The 12,781-nt window shown below is 35.2% G+C and overlaps 1 protein-coding gene across 1 annotated transcript in view; it reads right to left on the reverse strand.

The window, feature by feature from the left end:
- Positions 1-2,767: 2,767 nt before the first annotated feature.
- The window catches only part of LOC137630846 (uncharacterized), a 13,008-nt gene continuing 2,994 nt past the window's right edge, over positions 2,768-12,781 (reverse strand). The window contains exons 2-4 of the mRNA XM_068362393.1: positions 9,132-9,391; positions 6,691-6,766; positions 2,768-3,425 (exon numbers count right to left, since the gene is read on the reverse strand). Of these exons, the coding sequence (XP_068218494.1) occupies positions 2,851-3,425; positions 6,691-6,766; positions 9,132-9,391 (911 nt within the window). The 3' untranslated portion in view covers positions 2,768-2,850. The remainder of the gene's footprint in view (positions 3,426-6,690; positions 6,767-9,131; positions 9,392-12,781) is intronic.

The following is a 12,781-nucleotide window of genomic DNA, read 5'->3' on the forward strand; positions in this document are numbered from 1 at the left end:
TTCCTTCCGTTTTGGACATATTTATAAATTGGTTATATTAATTATTATTTTCATTTATCAGTGATATCCTCATCTGACTTTCACTTTTATTTCTATATTCTTCATTATTCTCTACTTTGTATTTTGGTATAACTTGGGTAAATGATATGTTGGTTGTCACCATCATCTCCTTGCATTACTGGTTATATATTTCCTCGTCTTTTTTCTATATCCAGGACATTATTAATACACTACAGCTTCCCATCTCTCGCCTTTACTATCAGGGAAGATTTCCCTTTTGGTTCTCTTAATTAGAGTTACTTTCTAAATTTGTTTTATTTTCTACAACTAAATAAATGTTTCTGGATAAACCACATATCCTGTTTGTTTTACTGAGAACTGGTGTAAATTTATTGTAAATAATTGTTTATGTATGATAATTTAGTTTTATTAGATCTGTTAACAGGTAAACAACTATTCTAATAAGTAGTGGGTTACGTTTAGCGAATTTATTGTTGTAAACAAGTATTAATTTCCTGACTATTGTTTTCTTTCAAGAATTGTTTTGTTATATTAAATGTGTTTGGATAAAACTAGCTGGGTCTGGCAACTTTCTAGCGCGGATGCATGTATGAAATGTTCGGAGTAAAGTGTTCTAAATTCTTGGTGTTATTATTATTATTATTATTATTATTATTATTACTAGCCAAACTACAACCCTAGTTGGAAAAGCAAGATGCTATAAACCCAAGGGCTCCAACAGGGAAATATAGCTCTAGGACTTCTGACAAGGCGATCTTCTGCAGACCACAAGAAGAAATTAGACTATTCTATCATTTTCAAATATAAGAGTTAACAGATAGCAGATATGTTAGCAACCTTACCCTAAGGTTACCAAGGTTAAGGCGACCCCGGATGGATTTGATCGATCAGGATAACTTACTTTTACTTTTACTTTTTATTTCTCGCCCTCCATCAGACGCTAAGAGTCTGTTCAGGCGGACCTTGGTGTGTGAAAATAATTTCTTTCCAGTTAATATTTTGCTCTGTATCTTTTCAGTTATTCGCTAGCATTTGTATTCAGGCTTAATCGTTTTCAGATCACTATTATAAAACTTTCAAAAGAGATAAGTATTTAGATTTTTCTTGAAAGCTGCCACATTTTTGCTATTCTTGACATCAAGTGGAAGGTCGTTGAAGAGTCTCGGTGCAGCAAAACAAAAAATTCTTCCTCCTATTGCATGATTCACACTAATTTCGAATAGACCTTTTGACTATGACCTCGGATACTGAGTGTAACCGAGAAATGGATTACGACTGGACTAAAATAGAAAGTAGAAATTCTAGTAGAAGGAAAAGGGATCAGGAGAAAAGTGATAGTTCGGAGGGAGAAATTGAATACCATAATTAAAGTAGAGTTGGTCGAGTAGACAAAATAAAAAGGCTGACAACTACAAGAATATTTTATTTATTCTTCTCTTGTAGTTTATTTATTTCCTTGTTTCTTTTCCTCACTGGGCTATTTTTTTCCTTGTTGGAGCCCCTAGGCTTATAGCATCCTGCATTTCCAACTGGGGTTGTAGCTTAGCAAGTCATAATAATTAACAATAATGATACACTATGATAGCTGTTCCAAGCATCGAATAATTATGGTCCTTTACTGCTAATGTAGAACCGCTCTAGCATGAAAGGTTGATGGTATGTGATGTCTAATTGTAGCACGAATGTCTGGAGACTGGAGATCCACAATTCAAAGAAATTCACAAATTTTCTTGTCATTTACGATCCTTCTGACACCAGGTGACTGAATTGCCTTCTGGGACTGGGTTCCAGCTCACAAATCCTTGTATCTTTATCAAGTAATATGTCCTTCACCTCTTCCTGCTAGTAGAAGGAAACAGGAACAATTGCATGGTGTGATAGGCTGTTGACTCTGCAGTAGGGTCTAACACAGTGGTTCCCAACCTGGGGGAAATTTGAAGCTTCCAGGGGGAAATAATTACACTACCTACTAACTAAAACAAGCGGAAAATGCCCTCATAGTACGTGCGGTAATTTGTTGTTAGCCATTCAATTGTGATATGATCATATCAGTTCTCAAAGACATGATATTCAAGGGGAGAATTGGAGTGTCATGCCCATTTCTGAGGCAGGCGAATGGGCATGAGGGCTGGGCGGGGCATGAAGGGGGAAATCTGGACGGTTGAACTGGGTGCAGGGGGGGGGGGGATGACAGAAAAAAAGGTTGGGAACCACTGCTAACATAAGTTTCATTGGGGGACCAACCATCATTAGGTAAGGGGTGGTGTTCACAGGATGGAAAATGCTCCCCCTGTTTTGATCTTATACGACCTTCTGGATTCAATCATGATTCTCATCTATGTATGAGTACTGTAACTTTTGAGGAGGAGGGACGGGCGTTGGTGAGGAAGACATATTCTGCCAATTTTACGTTGCTGATAAAATTTCTGTATTAAAGACACTATAAAACTTACGGAAGGAGTATCAGGATTTTCACCCACAAGAGGAGCATCCAGCTCTATTTCCAATCATGAATTTTTAGTAATGGTGGACCAAACTTAGAAAACGTGGCTGTTTGAAGGCACTATGAGTTACCCCATCATATTTCCACCCTGATACCTCACATTAAACGTGTTATATACCTTGTACCAGTTGTAATTCAGCCTTGCCAATGTTCAATTTTTTGTTACAATTGGATATTATTGAAAAGAATATTGAGATGGAAGTTAACTGCTATTGGGATAAGGACACATAACAGTAGAGAGATAGTCTTTTTATAAATATAATTGACAAAAGATTTGCTATTTACACTAAAAATATAATTAAACACATTCCTAATTAAACCTATCGTCATTGAGTAGCTTTCAAAAGACATTTCAATGCTGCTTTAGTCTGCAGCTGCTTCAAGACAAATAATTCCTGCGGTGCCGTTTCAGGTTGTGCGGCTGCCCACACAAGTGCCTTGGAAAGCATACTGGCTGCTTCCCCTGCGGACGGAATCTCTTCTACAGGGGGCAAATCTAGATTGAGATGCCCCTCTTCTAGACTGACTTGAGGATGGTAAGAGTTTGAGAAATCGGGTGACATAGTTTCAGGCCTCATTTCCGTATAATCGTAATCGTCGTGGCTGTCTGTCTCTGCTTTGATTGCTGTCGGCGATGATGAATACTCCGTACGAAAATCCAAACATTCGAGAGATCGCTTCTTGGAGGATCTCTTACTAAATACTTTTTGTAATTTCTTACTGGAGGTGGTTACTGTGTCCTTTTGTTTGGTATGAGACCCACCGAAGGCACTTTCAGAAGTAGACGACCTGCCTAAAATGGGTTTCCAAAGGTCTTCTTCCCCTGGCTTGAAGGAGTGAATGTTGTAGCGACGTTTGAAACGTTCTAGCCAGCCAGTGCTAGCTCGGAATTCCTCATTTCCTGCCAGAGAAAACACGATAAAAGTTAGTTACAATTACTTAAGACTAATAATGTGATGTTAATTAAATCTATGAAGTAATCATTATATGTATTATACTTTAAGTTTCGTAGTAGTGACCGCCAGCAAAATAAAATAGTTTAAAAAGAGCGAGCAGTAAGAAATCTTACACATCACGCTGATCAACAATCTTGATAGCCATTTCAACTGTATAAGGGCCCGGCCAGACCAAGCGCGGCTAGCGGGGAGGTTAGCGGGAAGAGGTTCCAGCTGATAATTGAAACCTTAGGTATCTTATGTAGGTGGCCAGATAGGAGTCGCGAGGAAGCCTCGCGACTCCTATCTGGCCACCTACATAAGATACCTAAGGTTTCAATTATCAGCTGGAACCTCTTGCCGCTAACCTCGCCGCTCAACGCGCTTGGTCTGGTCGAGCCCTAAGTAATATGTCTTATATCACCTCTTCTCTCAAATAGTGAAAGCCATCAATAAAAATAGTTAATTCTTCATTGCTTCACCCGAGCATATAATAAAAAAATCCTACTTCTGAGACCAACACGGTAGAATCCATAGATATCCTGCCATAGATGCCGCATGACCCAAGCCCGCATACATTAATTATTGTTAGTTTGCTGCTGTTTTGTGCTGCGTTTGGCTGTGCCAACAAACATACGGTATAGTCGAGACAACTAGTGATATATGAAAGAGTAAACACAGAGAAACAAACATAAACTTTATGCATGTATATATATATATATATATATATATATATATATATATATATATAAATATATTTACATATACAATTATATGTAATGTGCTCTTTGCACTCCCCAAGAGAGATTAGATCACTAAAATTTCAACTGGGCTCCACAAGGCACTAGAGGAGTTGGAAGACCCAGGCCTACATGGCTGAGAACTATGAAGCATGAAGTGGGAGATGATGAATGGAGATGTATTGATTTAAAACCTCAAGATAGTGATGACTGGCGAAATCTAACCGAGGCACTTATGTCAATAGGGGGAGGAGATGATGACGGAGATTCTATGTATGTGTGTGTGTGTGTGTATATATATATATATATATATATATATATATATATATATATATATATATATATATATATATATATATATATATATATATATATATAAATGTGTGTGTGTGACAGCGGGCCTGCTGTCATCTTGAGACATCGCACGTTGTCTTTCTTCTCTCTCATCTTCAACTTTATCAAATTCTCCTCCGCGGCAATTCGTCGAATCTCAGCCTCTACATCCTTATCTGCTTTCATGCCTTCAGTTTGAGGATCAACCGGTCCTTCCTTATGTAAAAACTCTTCTTCAGTTTCCTCCAACAGTTCACGAGCTGCCACAATATTCTCTTCCGAGAATTTTCCCGACTTTATCAACGCTTTTAAGGCTAGACACTTGATTTGGGCCTTATTCATCCCACTCGTAGCATGGCCACCACATGCCATTAAGATCAAGAGCCACTGAGCTTTAGTTACATTAGCTTCTGGCTATTCCTGAACACTTGGGTTACTTAAAAACTCTTAGATATTAAACTGTGCCATCTTGTAATTTTACAACAATTAATGCCTCTCCAAAAAATAACATACTGACAATACTTAAAATCCTATCAACACTGCACTATTCAAAAACCTTTAATCTAAACACGGCCCTGTTATCACCAATACTCAAAACGGACTCGCTCGATCCCAATGGTCTCGGCACCAAAATATATTATATGATATGGTTTCCGGGTCTGAGCACCCAGAATATATTATACGATTATTTTGATGGTTCCCTGGTCTGGGCACCAAAATATACTATACTATGGCTCGTGACTTGGAACTAACCACATAATATTATATATACTACGACTGGCAAGTTAATCAACCTCTCTAATTCCAAACTTCCTTTTTTCTTTTTACATTAAAACTGCTACACTTTAAAACATTAATACACAAATTCTGAGACCGTTAAATAACTCCCAAACAGCAATATATAAAACACTGAGTATCCAAGGTCTCTAAAACACACTCAAAACCAAACTCGTCATCAAAGATCATGTCCTTGCTTGAGCAACTGGCATGAAAGGGAGCTCTGAAATGTATCCAAACATGTGGACTACATTCAGCATTAGTATCACTCTTCCAGTCACAGTTGCTAAAGCTGAGAGAAGGTTTTCACGACTAAAATTCCTCAAATCCTACCTGAGGTTAATGTCACAGGAGGAACAAATTTCCTATGATGAGGTAATTAATGACTTTGCACCAAGGAACGTTAGAAGTTGTGCTGTGGTGCAAAAACTGTAGAATATAGTTTTCTTTTTCAAACTCTAGCCAAATAAAATTAATTTCATGAAAGGGTTTGTGAGAAAAGTTATAGATTTTAGAAGGCATTTGTGCTGTAGGGCAACTTTTCTTTTTAATGTGCAGTATAATAAAAATAATTTGGTAAGATGTATTTTGTGAAAAAAAAAAATATGGCTGTCCTAATATTATGGATTTTAAACATGTGCGGGAACTGGGAAGGGGGTGTCGCTGAAGGTGAGGTTAGCCACTGTGGGCAACATTTATTTATAGTGAATAACTGAGTACCATGCTAGCCAGCGCTCATCTCTTCCGAGGCAAGATGGCGGCGGTCTCCGCTCACGTGCTGTCCTTATGTTATGGATTTTAAACGTGCAGGAACAGGGAAGGGGGTGTTGCTGAAGGTGAGGCTAGCCACTGTGGTCGACATTTATTTATAGTGAATAACTGAATACCATGCTAGCCAGCACTCATCTCTTCCGAGGTAAGATGGCGGCGGTCTCCACGTACGTGCTACCATTGGCCGATATGGGTCTCGCGGCATCTATTATACGATATCTATGGTAAGAGTCGATGAAAGATTTTAACAATAAGACGTAAAATAGTTCAAAGGATAGAAAAATAAAATAATTAGAACAGAAGCCACAATTACATTCCTCTTAGTTAAAACTTTCAATATAAATAGTAGAATAAATAAAACTGGGTCTTTTTCCTAATCTATTCTAACAGACACTGTTTAGAAAACATTGCGTTCCCCTACCTTAAAATCGTTCAAACCAGAGAATAAATTTGGATGTAAATAACATCGATACTCACAACATAATTATTAACAAATGAACTTGGAGAGAATACCAGACAAAAAAAATTAATAACAATAATTCGTTGTTATAATTGCTACATAATAAAGAAAAAAAAAACTATTTTCAGAAATGTATTGATTGAACTTTACCTCGTAATCTATGATGTTCTGCTCTGGCCTTCGACATTACGTCAGAGGGAGCTAACTCTCTTCCCGCACGCATTTCCTTTGGGATAAAGAAAAGAATAAAATGTTAACGATAATAAGAATAACGGGAAAGATTTATCGTTAACTTAATGTATTTACAAGAAAAAAAAAGTTAACATCTATAATGCTATACCCAAAGACGTGATTTATTTACCTAGAATTTAGTTATTTGATGGTGATTGTTATTTAAAAGTAGATTTACTATACCTGTAAATATTAAACTATTCAATAGTAACTCCAATTATATCAAAACCATCAATTTAAGCTGAAATGATTGAAATAGTTTTGCTAGTGGGAATTAGATATTTGATGAATATTTAAAGAAATCATATCCTAAGAGATAACAAATTCATTTACACACACACACACACACACACATATAGGCTATATATATATATATATATATATATATATATATATATATATATATATATATATATATATATATACATATATATATATATATATATATATATATATATATATATATATATATACATATATATATATATATATATATATATATATATACAGTATATATATATATATATATATATATATATATATATATATATATATATATATGTATATATATATATATATATATATATACATATATATATATGTATATATATATATATATATATATATATATATATATATATATATATATATATATATATATCCAAATAAGCCATATATTTTTGATACATTAATGTCTGGACCGTCACCAGGGTTCGACTCCCGGCCGGTCACAAGCTCTTGTCTTTGTGTGATTTCGCCTGGGACTCTGATCCCGAGGTCGTTAAGAGAATCCAGACATTAATGTATAAAAAATATATGGTTTATTTGAATATGAAAAACACGCCTAAATGTGCAAAATTCATCTATTATCATTATTATTATTATTATTATTATTATTATTATTATTATTATTATTATTATTATTATTATTATTACTTGCTAAGCTAAAACCCTAGTTGGAAAAGCATGATGCTATAAGCCCAGAGGCCCCAACAGGGAAAATAGCCCAGTGAGGAAAGGAAACAAGGAAAAATAATATATTTTAAGAACAATGACATTTAAATAAATATTTCATATATAAACTATGAAAACTTTAACAAAACAAGAGGAAGAGAAACGAGATAGAATAGTGTGCCCGAGTGTACCCTCAAGCAAGGCTAAAAAAGATATATAAAAGAGAACTCTAACCCAAGAAAGTGGAAGACCATGGGACAGAGGCTAAGGCACTACCCCAGACTAGAGAACAACGGTTTGATTTTGGAGTGTCCTTCTCCTAGAAGAGCTGCTTACCATAGCTAAAGAGTCTCTTCCACCCTTAACAAGAGGAAAGTGGCCACTAAACAATTACAGTGCAGTAACCCCTTGGATGAAGAAGAATTGTTTGGTAATCTCAGTGTTATCAGGTGTATGAGGACAGAGAAGAGTCTGTAAAGAATAGGCCAGACTATTCGGTGTATGTGTAGGCAAAGGGAAAGTGAACCGTAACCAGAGAGAAGGACCCAATGTAATACTGTCTGGACAGTCAAAGGACCCAATAACTCTCTAGCGGTAGTATCTCAACTATGTGAATATTCAATCTGTTAGTAATGAAATCATTCAAATTCGAGAATTGATAAATGAGAAATATTTCGTTCAAGAAGAAACCAAACACTTTCTTGTTCTCTAGGCGTTCCAATAATGTGGATTTGAAATAAACATCATTTCTGTAGTGATATGCAAAATACCTCGGAATGTATATGATATACTGATTTTCTATGACCTGTAGAGAGTGTTATTATCATTATTATTACTAGCCAAGCTACAACCCTAGCTGGAAAAGCAAGATGCTATAAGCCCAAGGGCTCTAACAGGGAAAAATAGCCCAGTGAGGAAGGGAAATAAATAAATGATGAGAATAAATTAACAATATATCATTCTAAAAACAGTAACAGCGTCAAAAGAGAAATGTCCTATATAAACTATTAACAACGTCAAAAACAGATATGTCCTATATAAACAATAAAAAGACTCATGTCAGCCTGGTCAACATAAAAATATTTGCTGCAACTTTGAACTTTTGAAGTTCTACCGATTCAAATAACCGATTAGGAAGATCATTCCACAACTTGGTAACAGCTGGAATAAAACTTCTAGAATACTGTGTAGTATTGAGCCTCATGATGGAGAAGGCCTGGCTATTAGAATTAACTGCCTGCCTAAGGTTCCCATACGTGAAAGGACAAGGAAAGCAACCCTTAAAGTAAAGAATAGCATATACAGTATAGTACAGCTACACAAACACAAACATATAGCATACATCATTTAGTACAAAAACCTGCTTACTGTAAATGATGATTTGATAAGAACTTTAGTAACCCTACCTTCATAAGCCAATCAAAAACAGCTTCTTCCACATCAACTTTAGCGCCAGCTTCAAGCTTTCTTCTGTTCATGGCCACGAAGTCTCCATTGGTTTCTACGTAGCGAAGAATCTCAGCCTCGTGTTTCTTCACGTCAGATACGGTGGAGGTTCCGATGCCATATTCGAAGGCCAGCTGCCGTTGCGATTCTCCGTTGTGCATACGCCGGATGAGGTCGGCTTTCTCTGCGATGGAAAGGACCGTCCGCTTTCGTTTTGTCACTGGAGCAGAAATATTTTTATGTCAGCTGAAATGTATCATTTTCATTATGGTTGTATTGCCAAAAAAGTCTTAATTGTATTGCTCTATTGTTATATAGAGCAACTTTTGTCATTTTCATTATAGTTGTATTGCCAAAAAAGTCTTAATTCTATTGCTCTACAGTCATATAGAAAAACTTTTGTCATTTTTATTATAGTTGTATTGCCAAAAAAGTCTTAATTGTATTGCTCTATAGTCATATAGAGCCAATTTTGTCATTTTCATTATAGTTGTATTGCCAAAAAAGTCTTAATTGTATTGCTCTATGCAGTCATATAGAGCAACTTTTGTCATTTTCATTATAGTTGTATTGCCAAAAAAAGTCTTAATTGTATTGCCAAAAAAGTCTAATTGTATTGCTCTATAGTCATATAGAGCAAATTTTGTCATGAAACCCTTCTTTCCCACCGTTATATCTACACTACGGGGTCGGTTGCCTAATGCATGCTTTCCATGCCTTCTGTCAAAGGCATCCTCTTTCAGCAAATCTCTTACTCTCCATATCCTCCTTCACCTTATTTCGCCATCTAATTCTCTGTCTCCCTCTTTTTAATGTCAACAATAATAATGAAATACAAGAGAAGAAAAACTACATTAAAGAAATCTGGAAGACAAGATACAAGATAATTAAAGAAGCGACTAAACAAAACAAGATGTGGGAGCCGATGTACAGGCTTATCCCACACCCATTACTGGACTGGACTAGGTTCCTCCCAACAACTCCCCACCATCCATCCTGAACTCATGCCCACACCATCTCAGTCGTGATATTCTTTTCACCTCTGTAATCTTTATTATTTCATCATTTTCCAATTTTTCAAGTAATGCTATTCCCTTAATCTACATCAGTAACATTCTCATCTCTGTTCTCTCAAGTTCTGCTTTTCTTTTCGTCTTGAAGCCCACGTTTCCGATTCATACGTTACCACTGGTCACTTTCCTGAGACTCTTTTGCCATATAAAAACAACAATTCCTCATGAACCTTTAGCACTCATTGGGGTAAATAAATCTGCCCTGGATTTTGAACTATAGTCACTGCCTGGTCCTATAGTCAATTTCTTTTAGCGATGCAGATTTGCACCGACTAGCAGCGGTACCCTTTTAGCTCGGAAAAATTTCCTGATCACTGATTGGTTGGACGAGATAATTCTGACCAATCAGCGATCAGGAAACTTTTCCGAGCTAAAAGGGCACCGCTGCGAGTCGGTGCAAATCTGCCTCGATAAAAGAAATGGACTATAGCTTTGGCAGTAATATGTATATCTGGTTATCTCTAGGGCATTGTCACTATTCCTTTCCTCTTTCATTCATGAGCGACCTAAAGACCTTTAACGCGACATAAATAAGACAAGACAAGATTTGAAAAATTATTTCATCTTTCGCTCGAGGAAACAAGAAAAGGGGCTGGGTTCGAGATAAACAAGGAGATAAGTAGCATCTTATGTATATTATAAAAGACCAAAGGTATTTATGAATCAAATGAGAAAACAATAGAAATAAATTAAAAACAAACTAGAAATGTTTACCTTAGGTTACAGGCAAGTAGGCATAATATATTCAGTACTGCTTTTAAAAAAATATTTATATATTGATGGGCATAGAACACTGTGATAGACCGTTACTTTTAATGATTTTCAGCACGGACTACCGTGTTATTCAACAGAACTAGACTATTAAGTTACAATTGACATCAGATGAAAGAGAAGCTAGGGGAAGTAAGGGTTACCTCATGAGAAAGGGACTGAAGTATCCATGAAATCAAGGGCAGTTACAGCTTACTCATCTTAGAAATAAATGATTAAAAAGGTACTTCTTCACATGCAAGAAAAATGATGACAGTAAACAGATATGTATGACCTGTAGAGTGTAGGGTTCCCATACGTGATAGGTCAAGGAAAGTAATAATAATAATAATAATAATAATAATAATAATAATAATAATAACAATAATTTTAAAATTAATAATAATAATAATAATAATAATAATAATAATAATAATAATTATTATTATTATTATAATTTTAAAATTAATAATAATAATAATAATAATAATAATAATAATAATAATAATAATAATAACAACAACACCAAAACAACAACAACACCAACAACAACAACAACAATAATAATAATAATTTTAAAATAATTATAAGACTCTGAGTATAGAAAGTGTCAAAGACAGAATGAAAAGAGAAGAAGGAAATGCAATAGAAATAAATCGAAAGAAAGTACAACGAATCAAAGAAAATGTACTTAGAAGAAATAAATAAATATACTATTGATTAAATGTTTTGAGCCATAACAAATACCTTTCGTTAATGTAAAGAACAGATGGGATCACTATTTGTCAGTGTTTTTGGGATTATGAAAGAATTTTTTTTTTCTTTAGGACGTTTTACCACTATTCCTGTAAAGAGAATATTTGGAATAGTCAAATGAGAGGGATCTTAAGAGAAAGTTAATTGATTAATGAAGATATTGCAGAGAAAAATGGGAGAAATATTGTATCACTATAGCCCTCTTTAAAAAACATTAAAATTATCTTACTAGATATGTTCTATTCAATTCTCATTTAATATATTTTTCACCTGACCTATTAGTCATATCCTGTATATAAAAGTTAATTGATTAATGAAGATATTGCAGAGAAAAATAGGAGAAATATTGTATCAGTATAGCCCTCTTTAAAAACATTAAAATGATCTTACTAAATATGTTCTATTTAATTCTCATTTATTATATTTTTCACCAGCCCTCTTAGCGATACCCTGTATATAAAAGCAGGCAAATATAAATGTGGAGTATTTAAAATCAATATTCTAATTAACATAATGGAGAAATACCATTCTGCAAATGTAGTTGTCACTGCTATGCGCTTATATCTGATTGGAAATGGATGAGAAAGTAATAAGGGCAGGCCTGCGTGTTACCATCTGAAGTATAGTATAAGGCATGGATTCTTTTTGAGGTTATGAAAACATTGATATTCCATGGGGAGTATTTCATTATAATTCATGAAGTGTTCTTCAGTAGAAGACTTCGAAAATACATTTGATAACCAAGGTCCCAACGACCCAAGGGATATATCATAATCATCATCTCCTCATACGCCTACTGACGCAAAGGGCCTCGGTTAGATTTCACCAGTCGTCTCTATCTTCAGCTTTTAATTCAATACTTCTCCATTTATCATCTCCTACTTCATGCTTCATACTCCTCAGCCATGGGTCTTCCAACTCTTCTAGTGCCTTGTGGAGCCCAGCTGATCGTTTGGTGAACAAATCTCTCTTGGGGAGTGCGAAGAGCATGCCCAAACCATCTCCACCTACCCCTCATCATGATCTCATCC

This window comes from Palaemon carinicauda, chromosome 39 (assembly GCF_036898095.1).
Source record: "Palaemon carinicauda isolate YSFRI2023 chromosome 39, ASM3689809v2, whole genome shotgun sequence".
Classification (NCBI taxonomy): Eukaryota; Metazoa; Arthropoda; class Malacostraca; order Decapoda; family Palaemonidae; genus Palaemon; species Palaemon carinicauda.